The following is a 20,664-nucleotide window of genomic DNA, read 5'->3' as shown; positions in this document are numbered from 1 at the left end:
TACAGTAACTACTACAGCAATAAAAAGTTTCAGGACCCCAAATTATGGGTGAAGAAATGTTTCTTTTCTTAGGATACTACAAGGTAAAACCAACATTTAGATCTGGACGTCAAACAGGAAAGAGCCTGTACTATACCATAATGGGCTTGTGGTCAGTCGCCTATTCTTACAGTGCTATGGATTGAGACAAATGCAACCATTACAGATTGTAGGACTCAGACCTATTATCATTGTTTGATAGATGTTAAAACATTCAAGTACTGCCAATCACTAAATGGAGGGCAAAAGTACACCAACACATTCAAACACCTAATTCTAGGACACTATGGGCAAATATTTCAATGAGCCTTTAACAACAAGCATGGGATAAGATGAGGATCAATGGCTCATCTCTTTCACAAACAATGTATCAATATGGACTTATTTCCATTTATTTATCTCCAGGATATACCCACCAACCACACATGTGCATGCTCAAGTGAACCACAATACTGAAGAACTATTCCAAAACAATTGATTAAAAATACCAGATTGTAATCCTTCCTGGGTACTAACATCTGCTTTGATGGAGTTATTATTCATGCCTAGTAAAAGTGCAGTGAATGTGAAACCATTCTATTCACTTGCAATGCCAGGTCTTTTTGATAGGGTCAGGTGATTTGAAATGATTGCAATTTCATTTTTTTCAAGTAAATCAGCACTGCTCAAATTTTGCTGAATTAAATTTATTGCTTTGATTCACGGTCATTTTCATCACAAATGAAGTGCCCCAAAAACAAAAGCAGAAATAAATCATCAGGAGCTGAATGGAAGGCACAGCAACTGTTTTGGGAATGCAATCAAGTTTGACTTTCCTTCATAAAATTTGAAATGTTTTTAAACAGGTCCAAAAGTGGCTCTCTGGAGGCCTCTGAATGGCTTAAAAAAGCAACATTTTCTTGATAACATTTTCTTGGATCTCCCTTAGCCATGCCTCTTCTGCATGGTGGCAGTAATCCACTGACCCACTAGCCAAAATTTCAAGAGACAGTTTAAATAGGCATCCAGCACCAAATCCCCCTCTAGGAATCAAAACAAGAAAAGCTTACCCATTAAAGTGGGTTCTGAAAGTACAGTTTTTCTGTGTAGTATTTACTGAACAGGGAGGTCTGAATGCAAGAATGATCGGAGCATACAGATATGAGACCAAAGTACGATGCTAAGATCATATGTCACCTAATGCAACTGCCAGAACTGAAACAGCAATTAAACTGTTTAAGGCCATACTCTTGTGGGTTCTTTTACACATGTACCTACATTAATACACTTGATAAAACTGAACACTCAATAAAACTGAACTTTTCTTTTCCATTTGTGGGCTTGTTAGGATAAGAATGAAAATAGTTATATTTGCACAGTGATAGAATGCATAACTTACTTTAATTCAAGAAGATGCCTACAGTATTCACCAACATGGAATTACCCACAGTTGTAGGCAGCATCTCTTTGAAAATTAATCTCCTTACTAGTGGGCACTGAGTGCTTTACAGGCAGTGGCGCTATTTGAGAACCTAAGTACTAGAAGGAACCATTGGATGCACCAAAATGATTCCTAGCTTCTTGTAAGCTCCAAGTTGCAAAATCTGTACATACCGGTATATAAAACTTGTTGATCAAACTGAACCAGTCAAAATTTTGCAAATTAAATGAAGCATTATCTTGAGCACTGAAATTTCTTGGCCTGGATTTGAATCCATTTTATAAAATAAATAGCAATGCATGTCTTTCACTAAAATCTTCTTTGCCATTATTAGATATGAAAAACATCAGGCATCTTTTTAATCAGCCTGACATCAAATGTTTTTATCTTAGTTTTAAAATGCCCAGCAATAAGCATTCTCTTTGACTAGAATAGGTACTGCATAAATCCAAGCAACTTGTTACAGTGTCTGTTACTGGTTAATTTTATAATATTCCCCTAACCTCATTACATTTTTCACCACAGCTAATTTATTACAATCTCAAATCCTGCAGTCTTTAGACAGCGAAAAGGTAAAAAATCATTTCCAATTGCAGTCGTGCCTATTAATAAAACTAGGTGTTCCTAAAACAGCATTCGAGCCCTACTGCAGAAAAACCTTCGCAATGCCCTATTAAACCAAACCACTTCAGTCACTCCTAACTGAATCCTGGATGGTTCAATGTAGCTTTGCTAACAAACCTGCCTCTGTAAAATATATTTAGGTTAAATGTCACAATATTAAAGACAAAAATCATTTCAGTTTTAAAAAATATGTTAGCACCTTGTGTGCACTGCAAAGCAGGAAGGCAGTCTCTCAGCACAACACCAGCAGATGGGCAATTTATTGCAGGTTCTGTTTGCTGCAAAGGGCATTGCTAGCTAGTATTTCTGTGCATGCTGGTGATGGAGGATTCTCACACACACAAACGCACACAAATAAACAGCACTGGAAGGAACAGCACAACCACTGCATGAAAAAACATCTTTGCTGCAGTCTGCATCAAGGGAAACAAGAAAAAAACAGGCAGCTTTTAATCCAGTTAATTAAATCTGGTTGGGTATCCTACAATAGAAAGCCAACTGATAGATCCCTGATTTAGCATATGTTGATAAATTTTATGGTATTCTGACAGTGCTGGCAAGGCACCACAATGCAGTGAATCTATAATCATTGCTGAGTAGAGTCACGTATAGCAGGTGTCTGTAAACATTGCTACTATATTTTTGGTAAGTTGGCATACCTTGCGTTTACGACTTAACCGTTCACTGCTCCTCCTTGATTGCTTCTTCCTCTCTTTTTCCTTTTCCTTCTCCTTCTCTTCATGGTCAAAGTCCCTGGCTTTTTTAATGTGAGCTGCAGCATGAGCCATACCAGAAGGAAAACGCCAAAGCCTAGTTTAAGAATACAAATCACCCCAACCACAAATTTGGATGACTTGTTCCAAGGACAGTGTAAAGGAGGCAGGAATCAAGAACTGCAATCTCACTGGAAAGGTCACCTCTCAAACAAAATTCTTGCAGTGCCCTCAATTCAAAATGCACTTCAGTTCCACAGATGCAATCCTTCCCAAGAATGTGAAGCAAGTTTGAGACCAGCTCTCCTTAGAGCTGCAATAGGTAATAAGCAGACAGGCTAAGAACATATCCTAGTGCACATACGTCAGAGCATGTCCTTCTGGGGCCCTGGGACTGGCTGTGTCCCCCGACTAGAGCAGGCAGGACTCATATTAACAAAAAGTGAGGGGGTAGTGGGTGGGGAAAATCCTTCCAGCTTAAGCTACACCTCACTACGTGTTGAGAAATGGTGCAGTCTGCTTTAATGACTGGTGCAGCTACTGCTGCTGTCTCTGCTGAAATACTGCATATTTTTCTTCCGATTTAAAGCCAGTCTTTTCATGAAGATGGGTTTCTCCAATTTTGTCAGCCATCGGTAATTATGGTTATATCTACAGGTGTGGGGGGAATGGAGGGCTCCGACGTTTGTAATGCTATTGCTTCTGATTATCTCTCTTTTTAACCTTACATGTCATTTTGTATTCACAAATTTGAAATAAGCACTGAATGTTTTCAGAACCTGTTTGAGTAATATACTACTTTCATCGGCACTTGGATAGTCCAGATAGCCACGTGAGTAATTACAGATGCCTCCAGCACCCGCTATTTCTTTCCAATAATAAGCAAATACTGAAAATTCATCTAAGACAAGTGCTGAACTGAAAGGTATCTAAACTTAGAGAGTATGTAGTTCATTTAAGCTTTGTTCAATAAAGTCAGCAACCACAGACCATCAATAATACATCAGAAGGACATCGCCAAGTGCTCACCACAAGGATTTGAGTGTCAAACATTTTGGCATACCAATGAAATCGCACAAAGCTGGTTAAACAACACGCTCAGATTTCTCACACTTGCTTCTTTGAATTTAATCTTTGGAGGATGTAATTAAAATAGCAATATATAAACTTCATGCAGATTTATTTTAACCCCCAACACTTGAGAAGGGGAATTCCCCTCATTCAATGGCCACTCAGTACCTGATCAAGGAACCTGTCATTGATAGGGTTTGGGAATAGTAGGTGGTTGAGAAACTGGCCCTGAACTTGCAGCCATTCCATCTCCCCCCCTCACCTCATGGCCCTGTGCCCATGATGGCCTTCCCACCATCACTTACCTATGCCTGGGCCTCTCCTCGATCAGAGGCCCCGGGTGGGTGTCATCCTTACAGAAGAGCAGCTGGCCTTCGATTGGCCAGGGGCTTACAGGTGGGCTGAACGTAGGGATGGGGGAAGGCCTGCCACTGATCTGTCAAGTGCCCGAGTGGATTGGATTGTTTTGTTGTCACGTGTACCGAGGTACAATGAAAAGTATTTTTCTGCATACAGTTCAGAGAAATAATAATAATCGTTATTGTCACAAGTAGGCTTACATTAAAACTGCAATGAAGTTTCTGTGAAAAGCCCCTAGTTGCCACATTCTGCACCTGTTCGGGTACACAGAGGGAGAAGTCAGAATGTTCAAATTACCTAACAGCAAGCCTTTCGTGACTTGTTGGAGGAAACCGGAGCATCCGGAGGAAATCCACGCAGCCGCAGGGAGAACGAGCAGATTCCGCACAGTGACAAAGCGGGGAATCGAACCTGGGACCCTGGAGCTGTGAAGCAACAGTGCTACCCACTGTGCTACCATGCTGCCCTCATTACATACAGGAGAAGAAAAAAAAATAGACACAGGCATACGGAGTGCAGTACTACTCAGTACAGAAAATGTGCGAAGAGATCAGTTCAGCCCATAAGAGGGTCATTCAGGAGTCTGGTAACAGCGGGAAAGAAGTTTTTTTTAACCTGTTGGCTGCGTGTAGACTTTCATATCTCCTGCCCGATGGAAGAAGTTGGAAGAGTGAATAGCCCAGGAGGGAGGGATCTTTGATTGTGCTGCCCGTTTTCCCAAGGCAGCGAGAGGTGTAGATGGAGTCAATGGATGAGAGGCGGGTTTGCATGATGGACTGGACGGTGTTCAAGAATTTCTGTAGTTTCTTACGTTCTTGGGCCGAACAGCAGCCATACCAAGTTCTGATGCAGCCAGATAGGATGCTTTCTATGGTGCATCTCTAGAAATTGGTAAGAGTCAATATATACATGCCGAATTTCCTTAGTTTCCTGAGGAAGTATAGGAGCTGTTGTGTTTTCTTGGTCGTACAGCCGATGTAGGTGGATCAGGACAGATTCTTGGTAATATGCACACCTAGGAATGTGAAGCTGTCGACCATCTCCACCTCGGCTCCATTGATGCAGACAATGTGTACTATACTTTGCTTCCTGAAGTCGATGACCAGCTCTTTAGTTTTGTGACATTGAGGGAGAGATTGTTGTCATTACACTACTCCACCAGGTTCTCTATCCCCCTCCTGTACTTTGACTCATCGTTGTTTGAGATCTGAACCACTACGGTCGTGTCATCAGCAAACATGTAGATGTAGTCGGAGCCAAATTTTGCCACACAGTCAGGTGTATATAGGGAGTATAGTAGCTGGCTAAGTACGCAGCCTTGTGAGGCCCCGGTATCTTAGAGCAGGTGATGTTGTTTATTCTTACTGATTGTGGTCTTTGCATCAGGAAGTCGAGTTTCCAGGTGCAGGGGGAGGAGCCAAGTCCTAAATTTTGGAGCTTTGATATGAGCTTGGCTGGGATTATGGTGTTGAAGACGGAGATACAGTCAATGAATAGGAGTCTGATGTAGGTGTTCTTGTAGTCAAGATGCTCCAGGGGTGAGTGTAGGGCCAGGTACATGGCGTCTGCTGTGGACCGGTGATGACAGTATACAAATTGCAGTGGATCAGGGCATTCTGGGAGTATGGAGTTGGTGTGTCTCATGACCAACCTCTAGAAGCACTTCAGAATGATCGATGTCAAGGCCACCGGACAGTAGTCATTGGGGCACATTACCTGTTTCTTCTTTAGCACCTGTATGATGGTGGTCTTCTTTAAGCAGGTGGGAATCCTGGAACGGAACAGGGACAGGTTGAAGATGTCCGTGAACACATCCATCAGTTTGTCCACGCAGGATCTGACTGCACGACCAGGGACTCCGTCAGGACCCGTTGCTTTCCAAGGGTTCATTTTCATGAAGGCCTATCTGACTTCGGTAGCTGTGGCAAAGAATGTGGCAGCCCCTGCGAAAAGAGGTGATGCTGAGGCCTTGCCAGCGGACCCATGTCACCTCATGACTCTGCCCTCGTGTTTGTCAAGGTGGCGGTTTATAATGTGTATATAGTACTTGCAAGGACAGATAGACAGAGCACATTCTACCCTGTACCAAAAGTATAAATAACTTCCAAAGTACATTTGCTAGTCGAGTGTTAACCCAACATATTAAATAGTTGCACTTTAGTCTGCAACCAAGCAGGAGTGCCCATGATGGAAATACTAAAGCCACATGTTTTACTCCCTGTTTAATCACAAATGAATAACTTTTGCAGTATGTGATATTTAAATCACCTCCTCTAAGCTACCCCACCTGCATTACTTGCTTGAATTATATCAGATGCGAGAACTTTGCAATGCCTCTTATGTCGCTAATTAATATTGTCATGGCATTACAAGGAAGAAAATGCACATTTCCAAAAAGTGTTTTTGGGACATTTCTTCTCGATACTGCCACATCCTGGCTGCATGAATCTAAAATTACAATCTTTAAGATGTTTGTTATGGTAAAGTCATAAGTTACAGAATCATAGAATCACAGAATTTACAGTGCCGAGGGAGGCCATTCGGCCCATCGAGTCTGCATCGCCATTCTATCATGGCTGATGTGTTCCTCATCTGCTACCTACAATGTTACAGGCCAAGAACTGAATTGCAAAATCAGCCAGAGCATATCCTCCCTAGAACACATGACCGAGGAGCGGGAGTATTTGGAGAATTATTCAAAATGGATAACTGTGCAATAACAATACTAAAATGTCACCTTTTTAAAGTCCACTGCCATAGTTTCACATGATAAAAAGAGACCTTTGTGTTGCAGACTGCAACAAAAGAAAAATTAGGAAAAGTTGCACTTGCAGCACCCATAATAAGGCCTCTTTATCTCTTTGTTAATTCTTATAATTGTAATTCCCTCTCTTTTTCGTTAATGCCATTGGTTACCAATGGCATTACCGGTCAAAATAAACTCTTTTCGCGAGATGTTAATCCAATAGGCAAGTAGTGGGAGGCGGGAACTTTCCCAAACCTGACCACCCACCTCGGGTGAAATTGCCCACAAGGATGGGATTTTCATTTGGGGGTGGGGGGTGGCAGCCACCGGGGTGGGCTGTTTCCACGGCCCACTTCAGTGCTGTGGGACCTCATCAACAAAAAACACAAAGACCCTCCTGCAGTAAATCCTCACACACGCTCACCTCCACACACTCACCATGTCCCATTATTGGCACCTCCTCTGCCCTACCAGTCCCTATGGTTCCTCGTGACCCCCATGCTGAGGTACACTAGGTCGGAGCAAAATTCCATCATAGTACCTTCTTGATGTGGCTCACTGCTAGCAGTCGGGGGCTGAATAAATTCTAAGGAATGGCTCAGTGAGTGATTACAACACTTGAGCCAGCAGAATGGTTCTGGTTTCACTGCTGGGATGGGTGTATATGCCAGGCTGGTGGGACTCCAGCTCGGCAGGGCAGTGTCATTCAGATGTCTGATACCTGACTGCCAAAACATTTGCTTCACTCCGAACTTAGTTGTGGCAAGAAACTCCCAGGAGGACAGCAGAACACTTTAGGGGTCTCCTCATAGCATCCCTGAAGAGCAAACGTCCCCACCACCTCATGGGAGACCCAGGCTTGTGACTGATCAAAATCAGTAAAGGCACCAAAAACACCAAGAGACTTCTTTCAGGACATACAGAGACAAAATCAAGGCACTGGAGGTGTAGCCACCTGGGGTGGCCACGTCCCGATTACAAAATGGACACTTTGCAAAGAATGCAGGGAAAATGGACAATGCTGAGAAAGCAAGCAGGTGCAAGGTTTGCCTGTTGATTGGAGCTGTGCTCCCAGACAAGTCCGATACTGCAAAGCCATTACCATACTAATGAGCCATCTATGGGGACAAAAGAGTAACATTTAGGTAAACGATACTAAAGCAGACACCCCGGTGCCAGAGGAGACTAAAACAAAGCAGGCCAACGGCCACCTAAGACCCGCCCAGCAATCAGAGCACCCACCCCTTTATTGGAGGAAATCAATGATCAAGATACGGTCCAATTAATTGGGACCAAGTTCAAGGCCCGCCCAAAAGCGCGCAAAGTCCCTTTTGGGTATAAGAAGAAGCCCCCAAGAGAGAATCGCTCTCTTGGCCTTGGCTCTCAGCGAGGAGAGACCTGACTAGCAGCTGCGCCAGAACAAGTAAGTCCAAAGTCAACGCACGCTACGAGACAGACGCTCCTAGCTACTATTCCGTACCAGCTCAACCCCAGCAGCCTCAGAACTGGACAACAGCCATTGTTCCTCTGACTGAGTGGGCACCCGAAGCTAAGTATAGGCTTTAGTAGCAGTGATAGTTTAGTTGGTAGAGTTTGTGCATGAGTATATTTGACTGTGTGTGTAAACAAATGAGCATTGATTTCGAACTTACTAACTGGTGTATCGAGTCTTTGACCAGTATTCGGTTTTGAACCTTGTGGCGGTATCGAAAGATACCTGGCGACTCTTGAGCAAACGTAATTAGAATTAAGGAAGGCGACCATACTAACCGCCATAAACAGAGCCAATTAAAGAGAGAAGACAACGAGCAACAGAGGGATCGTACAAATCTAAAAACAGGAACCTACCCAACCTTTCTGGCATTACATGTATGGTATGTGGCAGAGGCTACAGACTATGCAGTGTTGCCAGTGGAAGCAAATCATCCTCAACTTCAGGAGCTGCCTATGAAATGAAAAATGAAATGAAATGAAAATTGCTTATTGTCACAAGTAGGCTTCAAATGAAGTTACTGTGAAAAGCCCCTAGTCGCCACATTCCGGCGCCTGTTCGGGGAGGCTGGTATAGGAAGACTATGAGGGAGCCTATGAGGGATATGCTTGGCAATGGTGGAATAATATAACCAATCTTAACTACTCGATTTGTGTTGTCCTGTGTTATCTGTCTGGATCACCAATTGTTTTTGTTTATCTCTTCTCTGTACTGGTTAGACATGCTGCGAGTTCGAACCAAGAAGAATTCAACTTTGTCATTTGTCATTTCAACATTATCAATCGAGTGCACATGGTGCCCATTTTTCCTTTCTGGGTGATTTTTGAAAAATATTCTGTATGGAAATTGAGTATCACTGCCATTTGCTTCCCATCCCTAATTGCCTTAGGAATGAGATGCTTTCTTAAAACGCTCAAAGTCCATCAGGCGCTGGGACTTCCACAGTGCTGTGAGGAAGGGAGTTCCAGGATTTTGATGGTGACAATGAAGGAACAGCAATATAGTTCAAAATCAAGGTGGTGTGTGACTTAGAGGGGAACATGCAGGTGGTAGTGTTCCCATGCGCCTGCTGCCTCTGTCAATCTCAGGTGGTAGAAGTCACAAGTTCAGAAGTAGCTGTCAAATGAGTGTATTTAGTAGATAATACACCCTGCTGCCATGGTGCAGTGGTGAAATGAAATAAAATGAAAATTGCTTATTGTCACGAGTAGGCTTCAATGAAGTTACTGTGAAAAGCCCCTAGTCGCCACATTCCGGCGCCTGTCCGGGAGGCTGGTACGGGAATCGAACCGTGCTGCTGGCCTGCTTTAAAAGCCAGCGATTTAGCCCAGTGAGCTAAACCAGCCCCTGATGGTGATGGATGGAATGAATGTTTAAGGTTGTCGATGGGATGCTGATCGTGTGGGCTGCTTATCCTGGATGGTGTGGAGCTTCTTGAGTGTTGTTGGAGCTGCACGCATCCAAGCAAGTGGAGAGTATTCCATCACATTCCAGACATTGTGTCTTGTAGATGGTGGATGGGCTGTGTAGAGTCAGGAAGTGAATTACTCAACATAGAATTTGAGCCTCTGACCTGCTCTTGTAGCCACAGTATTTATATGACTGGTCCAGTTCAGTTTCTGGTCAATGGTAATCCCCAGGTTGTTGATGGTGGGGGATTCAGTGATGGCAATGCTATTGAATGTCAAGGGGCAATGGTTTGATTCTCTCTTAATAGAGTTGATCATTGCCTGGCATTTGTGTGGCGTGAATGTTAATTGCCACTTATCAGCCCATGCATGACTGTTGTCAAGGCCTTGCTGAATATGAACATGGTCTGTTTCAGTATGAGGAGCTGCAAATGGTACTGAATGTTATGCAATCTTCAGGGAACAGCCACAATTCTGGCCTCATGATGGAAGTCACTGCCTTGATGTCAAGGGCATCACGGTAGCATTGTGGATAGCACAATCGCTTCACAGCTCCAGGGTCCCAGGTTCGATTCCGGCTTGGGTCACTGTCTGTGCGGAGTCTGCACATCCTCCCCGTGCGTGCGTGTGTTTCCTCCAAGTGCTCCGGTTTCCTCCCACAGGCCAAAGATGTGCAGGTTAGGCGGATTGGCCATGATAAATTGCCCTTGGAGTCCAAAATTGCCCTTAGTGTTGGGTGGGGTTGCTGGGTTATGGGGATAGGGTGGAGGTGTTGACCTTGGGTAGGGTGCTCTTTCCAGTAGCCGGTGCAGACTCGACGGGCTGAATGGCCTCCTTCTGCACTGTAAATTCTATGATCTATGACTCTCACCTCATCTCTTTTGTCCAAGTTTAATCCACTGTAGTGAGGTCAGGAGCCAAGTGGCTGATGGAAATCAAACTGAGCATCAGTGAGCAGGTTATTATTAAGTGTAGCTTGATAGCACTGCCGCTGACATCTTCCAACACTTTGCCGATGATCAAAAGGAGATGGAGTGATTGACCGGATTAGATTTATCCTACTTTTTCTTCCTGGGACACACCTGGGCTATGTTCCACATTGTCGGGTAGATATGTTGCAGCTATACTGGAACAGCTTGTCTAGGGACGCAGCTAGTTCGAGAGTACAAGTCTTCAGTCCTATCACCAGGGCCCATAGCCTTTGCAGTATTCAGTACAATTGGCATCTGTGATGCTAGGGACCTCAGGAGGAGGCCAAGATGTATGAATGGATGAAGGTGGTTGCAAATGCTTCAGCCCGGTCTTTTGCATCAATGTGCTAGGTTCCCCCATCATTGAGGATTGTGATGTTCGTAGAAAGGCCTCCTCTGTTTAATTGTCCGCTACCATTCATACTGGATGTGGCAGGGTTTCAGAGCTTTAATCTATTTGTTGGTTGTGGGATCACCTGGATCTGTCTATTGTGTAGATCTTTTGTTGTCTGGCATGCAAACAGTCCTATGTTGTAGCTTCACTAGGTTGACACCTCATTTTTAAGTATGCCTGGTGCTGCTCCTGGAATGCCCTCCTGCACTCTTCATTGAACCAGGGTTGAGGGGAATGGTAGAGTGAGATATATGCCAGGTCAGTTGGTTACAGATTGTAGCTGAATACGATTTTGGTACTGATGATGTACCGCATGGATGCCTGGTTTGGAACAACTAGATCTGAGTCTATCCAATTAAGCATGGTGGTAGTGCCATACTACACAATGGCATGTATCATCAGTGTGAATGCTGGACTCTATTCACAAGTATTGATCACTCCTACTATGCTGTCACCTGCAGCTGCACCAATAACAGGTAGATTGTTGAGGACATTTCCAGTGCCTCAGTCAATGGTCTGTATAGTTTTATTCTTTGTTGACTTTTCAGTAGCTGTTGGTAATATTTCACATTACTTGCATTGAATTTCATTTGTCATTATTTTGATCACATTCCAATTTTATTCCACTGACTCCAAGAGCCCTAACAATGTCCAGCTTTAATACTGAATACATGGGCTCGAGAATTAGTTGTGTCCCTAACCAAGCTCTTCAATATAGCTACAACACTGGCATCTACCTGACAATGTGGATAATTATGCAGTTACATCCTACTCATGGGGCCAGTTTAGCTCAGTTGGCTGGACAGCTGGTTTGTGATGCAGAGAGGGGCAATCAGCATGGGTTCAATTCCCGTACCGGTTGAGGCCCCGCCTTCTCAAATTTGCCCCTCGCCTGAGGGGTGGTCCTCAGGTTAAATCGCCACCTCAAAGGGGAAAGCAGCCGATATTCATCTGGGACTATGATGATTTACTCATGATGACACAGAAGGAGGCCATTCACCCCACTGAGTCTATGCCGACTGTCCCGAGAGCAATCCAATCAGTTCCAGTCCCTTACTTTATCACCTTAGCCCTGTTTCCCTCAAATGTCCACCTAATTTATTTGGGAAATCATTCCGCTTCCCCATATTTAGATGTAGCAAGTTCCAGTTCATTCTTATGCCGTGTAAAGAATGTTCTTCCTCATATTCCGCCCTTCATCTCTTACCCAAAACCTTAAATTTGTGTCCCCTCATCCTTATGCCATAAGATAATGCTTTTATTTCTCGATCTTATTTAAACCCGTCATAATTTTGAACATCTCTTGAATATGATCTCTCAATAATCTTTGGTCTAAGACAGGGGTGGGCAAACTACAGCCCACCAAGATCAAGTCATAAAAAAAAAATTTCTTTAAAAAAAAAATTATTTTTTTTAAAATAATGTTAATGGGGGGGGGGGGGAGGGGGGGCTGTTGGGTTACTGGTATAGGGTGGATACGTTGACTTGAGTAGGGTGATCATTGCTCGGCACAACATCGAGGGCCGAAGGGCCTGTTCTGTGCTGTACTGTTCTATGTTCTATATGAGGCGCCCAGAATCATAACCGGGTGAAGTGCCATTTTTGAAAAGTAGAGAAAAAGAGGGCTAAAGGCAGGATGCCGCCGGGGGAAGCGCTGAGGTATATGCCGCACGCTAATTGGTTACAACCGGGACTATTAATTAATATACTATGCGGCCATTTAAAATTGTGAATTTCTGAATGTGGCCCTTGCACGGAAAAGTTTGCCCACCCCTGGTCTAAGAAGAACCCCCAGCTTCTTCCACCTAAAAGTGTAGCTAAAATCCCTTACCCCTGAGCAAATATCCTTTGTACTCTCAAGGATCCTCATATCCACCCTAAAGTGTGGTACCAGAATTGTACGCAAAATACTCTTGTGGCCGAACCAGTTTTTTTTTTTTGTTTTTTTGCAGGTTCACATAGCTCCACTGCTTTTGTCCTCAACACCTCTATTAATGAAGCCCAAGATCCCATATGCTTTGTTAACTGCTCCTTCAATATGTCCTGCCATCTACAAAGATCTATGCATGTGAAATCCTACGGCCCTCTATCCCTGCACAAATTTTAGAACTGTACCATTTAATCTATATTGCCTCTCCCTGTCCTTCCTCTCAAAACGCATCACTTCACACCTTTCTGTATTTAATTCTATCTGCCTGTCCATTCTGCTGGTTCATCTACATCCCGACTGATGTGTTGGGCAAGCTGGGTCTATGTGGACTGCGTTTGGTGCTCTTTCCAAGAGCTGGTGCAGACTCGATGGGCCGAATGGCCTCCTTCTGCACTGTAAATTCTATGATACAGTGTAGAGAGAGACAGGCTTCCAACACTTGATGAGATGCAACACGATTTTATTGAACAACTAACTATAATACATGCTTAACTGTGGGTTGACACTATGCTGACTTGACTGGAGACCTGAGGCTAGCCTGACCAGACTATCTTACTACCACATGGTGTTTGCACTGGCTGCTGCTCACGAGCTCTGACTGTCTCAGAGGGTGGATCCCGAGAGAGCGGGAAAACTGGTGCCCGCTGGATTTATATTGGTTGTGTCCTGTCTGGTGATTGGCTGCTGTGTTCTGTGTGCTCACTGGTCATCCTGTGTGTTAATCACTGCCTGTCTGCGCTCCATCATATACCTGGATGTATATTATTTTTTAAAATAAATTTAGAGTACCCAATTCATTTTTCCAATTAAGGGGCAATTTAGTGTAGCCAATCCACCTACCCTGCATATCTTTGGGTTGTGGGGGCGAAACCCATGCAAACACGGGGAGAATGTGCAAACTCCACACAGACAGTGACCCAGAGCCGGGATCCTGGATGTATATTATGACACCGACCACAAATGTTGGCTGCATTGAGCTATTTTTTTGTAAACTGCTATGGGTACCATGTCAGGTCTAAGCATCTGCTCCACATGCAGACAACATTTTGGCGAGGTCACTATTACAAGTGCTACAAGCATACACCAGAGGTATGCACAGCGGTAAGATCATGACAGTGGTAAGATCATCACATCAGTCAGCATTTAATGCTTACTTGACTCTGGCACTTCTATTTTCAACTTCAATGTTCCAGCTAATGCCCTCTCTAAAACATGTATTCAGCAGTAATAAGGACATCCCATCAGTGCTATTTAAAGGGGTCACCAATTACTTTTAGATTAGTTGTTGATTGATTTCCACTGACTGCTCCCGAAGTTATACAATTGCTTGGTGGTTTGTAGTGTTATTTAATATTGCTGAAGTCTATAAGTAGTGCTGAAAGACCTTGGCCTGACTTCAAGGATTTTGCACAAAACACTTGCTCACAGATACTGCTGCAGTAATTTTGGACCATAGCATGAGAGGGCAGAATGGGCGGAGGCAACACAAAGGAGGATGAACTGCTCAAAGGGAAAGAAGGAGGAATAGAAATAGGGCTCTTAGTAGAAGGCCATATCAACCGAGGAGCTTCAAGGAGCAATTCCCTCCCCTCAAGGTAAGCCAGGAACAGTGTGTGCATCATCACTCATTTATTGAGGAGGTGCTCACAAAAATCTGGACTACTCTAGAGCTGCATTGAAGTACTCTCCAGAGTGGACGCCACCGTTGCATCCTGCTCAAAGTCACAATATTGAGGGCACAGCACTTTCCACCAGATATTCAGTAAGTAGGAGGAGGAAGAGAAGGAGGAGGGAAAGAGAAGGAGGAGGGAAAGAGAATGAGACATCTGACAGAATTCCTGTTCTGGATGGGCTGTTTGTGACTGGCTCATCTGACTATGAATTTAGTGAATTGAACCCCAATTCCCCATTCTCCAACAGTCCAACACCTTATCTTCCTCACCATTGAATCTGGGGTTGGAAGAGGCGTAAAATTGCTCAAGGCCATATCCTGGCTTCATTGCCTCTCTCCCCCCATTTTGTACTGCCTGAGCATCAGTGGTCTAGAATTGGGCTGGCAACAATGCAAAATACATTCTCCAGTGTATTTCCCTTCACTTGCACTGTTTAAATGCCTCTTCCACAATATCAGAGTTCTACGGTTGATTGATGCAACCCAGGATTTCCTGTAGCCAGTACCTGCATTGGCGAGGTAGCTCAATTCCACGACATAATGACACAGAGAAACTAGAAGAGTAAACGTCAGGCCAGAACTCTGGGCCCGGGAATATCATTCCATGCCAACGGTGTGCCCTAAACACTCGAGCAGAAAATCCAGGCTTCAACACGACACGGGGATGTACAAATGGGATTTATTGCTTGTGCATTGAGTCAACCCTTATGCAACATTTCACTCAAAGAGCCCATCTATCAGACAAGAGGGACACAGTGACCCAGATTTTCTTCTTCAGCATCTGTTTCATCTACCACAAGGATGTTGATCTCAGATTTAGGTATTTGCTGCCCAAATTTTCTAGCCTTAGAATTAGGTTTAGGAGTGGCACGGTGGCACAGTGATAGCACTTCTACTGCATCACAGCACCAGGGATCCAGCTTCAATTCTGGCCTCAGGCGACTGTTTGTATGGAACTTGCACATTCTCCCTGTTTCTCCGGGTGCTCCTGTTTCCTCCCACAGTCCAAAGATGTGCAGATTAGGTGAATTGGCCATGATAAATTGCCACTTGGAGTCCAGGGATGTGTAGGTAAGGTGAACGGGATACAAGAATAGGGCAGGGAAGTGGGCTTGGGTGGAGTGCTCTTTCAGAGTGTCGGTGCAGACTCGATCGGCTGAATGGCCTCCTTCTGCACAATAGGGATTCTATGATCTATGAATGCTCAACACTAAGCTATGAAGAGATTGCATCCGAATTTGTAATGCTCGCTGGGTGAAGTGCTTACCTCAAGTCACTAAAGAGGGGACTTTTGGATCATGACACTACAGCATGCCAACTCAAACAAGTAATTTTGTAGATCAAATTTGATCTCTGGTTGTCGTGCAGATGTTCTTCACAACAGCTTGCGATGCAAGATCTTCCTCTTTTCTATCGTTAAGTACTGGGATTTGTTTCAATCCCAGCTGATGTTACTACTTGACAGTAAGGTCCCAGAATGGAACCTTGGCTCTGTAATTTTTATTTTTTTGTTTAAGACATGGTGAAGAGAGCCACGGGACAGCCAATTAACTTTATTCCTTTTAAACATGAAAAGATTGACCAGAACACAATACTCCTTTCACCTGACCTGTATCGTCACGGATGTACCCGGAATTTTAAGCATAACACAATTTGCAAAATATATTTTATAAGGTTGTCAATAAGTACACAGTCCATGTAAAGCAACAGGCCAACTGTGGTCAGACACACCACACACGAAGCCAAGTAAAAGATGCCTCCCAATATAATTTCTGTGGGTTTTTCATCAAAATCCCCCAGATGTTTGTCACATGTGAGCCAACTGGTCTCGCTAGAACTCCGGTATCCACATGAATGTTTCCAAACTTCTCCCTCCAAAAACGCGCCTTAGAATCTACTGCCAAAAAACAACCCCCCTCGGATGCCTTCATCAAGGGTCCACTTCCCGAATTTCAATCTCTCCTTTCAGTATTTCTCTGCTTTGCACTGCCAAATGTATTCAAGTTTCTATACAATCTCTCAGATATACAGCATGCCAACAGAACACCACTACTTCACAGGCTGTAGTAAGATGTCACCAAACGTTTGATTTAACTCTGTTGTCTAGTTCCCCCACTTTAAATCTGCTTACTGCAGCTGTCTTGGAATTCTCCTGAACAGGACCTTGTTCAGTTGCTTGTTCTTTGTTCCTTTAACATAACTGTCTTCCTGTTCATTCTTTTTGTCCTGGTTATCTGAAGTTTCTCTGGTTTTTGGGGAAGTCTGTCTTTTGCAGCTCCCTTGTCCTGTCCAGCTTCTTCTGGGTCCAGCTTAAAACTAAACTCAAGTTCTTTCTAACTTAAGGTGCCTCCTGGTCGCTAAGCAACTGCCTAGTCTTTCTTTAACCCTGTTTACTTTAAAATTGTTAACCCTTTAATCATAATACAGGCATTCATTTGAAATGACACCAAAACCCACTTATATCTTTGTTTAAAATGAACTCATTTTTCAACCCTTTCTCAGCACACAACTGCAGTAACACAAATTAAGTTTAAATTTATGTCTAATATCCAAAAATGCAAATATAGATGACTTACAACTACCTCTAGTTCCTGACAGATTCATCTCTGATCTGTACCCAATTTACTACAACCGGTCCCCAGGCAAAATCCCAAGACCTTCCAATTTGTCATGACTGGTCCCCAGGTGAGGTCCCCAAATTTGTTACCCTCCATGGGAAATATCTCAGCACAAGCCCCATTTATTTCAATTCCAGATAGGATACCCCCCAAACTGTCATGCCGCAGGGTGAGGGGAGGGGGATGAACCGGCTCCCTTTTATAATTCAACCCCCTTGGTTTGTTGCAACAAGATTACTTCCAAAAGAATCCCTTCCCTTGTGGATACCTTTTCCCAATCTCAATATATTTATGCTTTAAAAGGAGGCAATTTAACCAGGTTTTCTTGGGTTAAAGAAATAATGGATTTGTTAGCTACTAAATGCAAGGAATATAGTAAGACACATGCACATACATTCACGCAGATTAGAAATGAGATGTGAGACCAAAAATTAAGAAAAAAGATACAAGTATCAGTCTTTGATTTGTCTGTGAGGATTAGGCAGTGAAACATTGCAGACATTTGAGATTTGTGATTCCACTAGCAGTAACTTCAGCAGTTGAGTAGTTTTTTTGAGTTTCCAGTTTAGCTCAGAAGTTGTCCTGCATCCTTTTCATCTTGGCGTTACTGACTTGGCTTGCTTCAGCAACTTAGCTTGCTTCAGCAATCAGAGAGAGGTCAAGACTGATATTTTTACCTGCCAGTGGAGGGTGGGAATCTGCTGTATTTTAGTTTGTGTGTCACATACTCAGACACACCTAACACTCATCCACACTGACCAAGTTTTGCAGTCTTTCGTAGATGTCTGGAATGTAAAAATCCACACACAGGTCTAGAACATAACTTGCAGGGTATCATTCCTACTGAGATGATAATCAGCTTCCATTGTCTCCACAGGAGATGGCAGTGCATGTTTCCATGGCCTCTTCCTTTCAAATGCCTGTCTGAGATGGGACATGAACATTCCATTGTCTCTGTCTCACTATCACCCACACTGGAGCAATTCAAACAGTGACTGGATTTACATTCTCAGAATTTATTCTGGGTGGCACGGTAGCACAGTGGGTAGCATCGTTGCTTCACAGCTCCAGGGTCCCAGGTTCAATTCCCACTTGGGTCACTGTCTGTGTGGAGTCTGCACATTCTCCCAGTGTCTCCGTGGGTTTCCTCCGGGTGCTCCGGTTTCCTCCCACAAGCCCCAAAAGACGTGCTGTTTGGTGAATTGGATATTCTGAATTCTCCCTCCGTGTACCCGAACAGGCGCCGGAATGTGGCGACTAGAGGCTTTTCACAGTAACTTCATTGCAGTGTTAATGTTACTTGTGAAAATAAAGATTATTAAAGATAAGTATTAAATTTACATCCTCGGCCACCTTTGGCTTGTATGTTCATTTTTAAAAACCCGTCTTCTTTAAAAGTTTTATATCTTCACACAGAATTTGGACCTCATAGGTCTGAGCCCATGGGCAGCGCTCATATACTAATGCATTACTGAACTATCCGCTTACCAGGAAAATCTATTATTTAGCGAATTTTGATGGCACTAGAATCTAATCTATTTTGATGTGCAGTCTCTTTGTCCTCCTTTCTTGACGATATCTATGTCATACATCATTATTTGCCAGGATAATTCAAGTGATATGTTTCCTGGGTTCCGCTAATATACACAGTGACTCTGCTGGCTCCGAGGAGGAACCCTTCTTCATATTATTCTCCCCATGATAGCGTAGCTTTAGTCAGGAGCTCAACATGAGGAATTGTAGACACAAATTTGTGTCCTACTACATTCCTGGGCACAGCGTGTTGGTATTATAATGTACTGTACCATAATATCAACTGAGAAGTGTTTCTTCTTCCAACAGCATATTTTGACTGATATCCCTACATGGACAAATCACTTCCTCTTCCTCTAAAGATTAATGTTTCTTGGCAGAGAGCCCATGACTCAGGAGAAAAGACAAAAGATACATGCAGTTAAACCCAGGACGGTTGGTCACTGGGAGATAGTAAGAAGTCTTACAACACCAGGTTAAAGTCCAGCAGGTCTATTTCAAATACTAGCCTTCTGAGCACTGCTCCTTCCTCAGGTGAGTATTGAATGCTCACCTGAGGAAGGAGCAGTGCTCCGAAAGCTAGTGTTTGAAATAGACCTGCTGGACTTTAACCTGGTGTTGTAAGACTTCTTCATGTGCTCACCCCAGTCTAACGCCGGCATCACCACATCACTGGGAGATAGTCACAGGAGGAAGGGCATGCAAACAATTTCTGTAATTGAATTTAAATTTGTGAGCAAGGTCTTCGAATAAAATAAGCAAAAATCATGTTTAAAATGGTCACAGGAAATAATCAGAGGAGAAAATGAACCCTTATTCCAGCAGCAGAGGGTGATGTTTGTCAAACTGAGAGCTTGCCATATTGTATGGGTGCAGCTAAAAATGTTTTAATTCTGTCCTCTCAAAGGAAGGAACATTTATGAATAGATTCAGGAGGCTTAACTAGAGGAACACACGACTTAAGAAGCAGAAGAAGGCCATTCGGCCCTTCAAATCGGTTCTGCCATTCGATAATATCATGGCTGATCTGGTTGTGGTACGAACTCCACTTTCCTGTCTGCTCCTAATAACACTCGACTCCTTTGTCTATCAAAAATCTATCTAACTCTGTCTTGAATAAATTCAATGATCCAGCTTCTATAGTTTCTGGGAAAGAAAACTCCACGGACGAACAATCCTCTGAGAGAAACAATTTCTCCTAATCTCTGTCTGAATAGGGGGGCCTCATATTCTTAATTCTAGTCTCCCCTACAAACAAAACACCCTCCTGATATCCACCCCATGATGTCCTCTCATGATCTTACATAATTCAATGATATCTTATTTAATATCTTATGTGAGCTGAAAAATACTAGTGTTTGTTATTAGCAAGATATGTATGTTGATCGAATGTATGTTTGTGTGATGCAGAAATGCCCCCTGCTGTATCGCTCTGTAAGTGTCTCTTATCATTATTGTTCAACCTTAGCAATGCTAATGGGTAGCCTCACATCTGGAACATGCATATAACATTTGAATGCTCATCCTGGTCTCATTAAAAAATGGCTGTGCAGGTACGCTTGTTTAGAAAGTATATTTCAAAAAAGGTCCTCTCATCAACTTGTGTTTTTTGAAATGGTTGTAGATTGTCAAGCCATTTCTGGCTCCAGGTGAAATGGGTCTTGGGTAGTAG

At 43.4% G+C, this 20,664-nt stretch overlaps 1 protein-coding gene across 28 annotated transcripts in view; it reads right to left on the bottom strand.

Annotated features, from left to right (window-relative positions):
- Positions 1-20,664, bottom strand: part of ank2b (ankyrin 2b, neuronal) — a 1,110,754-nt gene that overhangs the window by 548,017 nt on the left and 542,073 nt on the right. Inside the window, exon 1 of one of the 28 annotated variants that reach the window (XM_038792204.1) lies at positions 2,743-3,160. The exons of 26 other annotated variants lie outside the window; for them this stretch is intronic. In XM_038792204.1, coding sequence (XP_038648132.1) covers positions 2,743-2,871 — 129 coding nt within the window. In that variant the 5' untranslated portion in view covers positions 2,872-3,160. Of the gene's footprint in view, positions 1-2,742; positions 3,161-20,664 lie in introns of those variants that run through there. One more of the 28 variants, XM_038792215.1, reaches the window with a different exon arrangement.

The sequence above is a fragment of the Scyliorhinus canicula genome, chromosome 3, assembly GCF_902713615.1.
Source record: "Scyliorhinus canicula chromosome 3, sScyCan1.1, whole genome shotgun sequence".
NCBI lineage: Eukaryota > Metazoa > Chordata > Chondrichthyes > Carcharhiniformes > Scyliorhinidae > Scyliorhinus > Scyliorhinus canicula.
The sequence above is the reverse complement of the archived record's forward strand: the minus strand, read 5'-3'. Positions and strand labels throughout refer to the sequence as shown.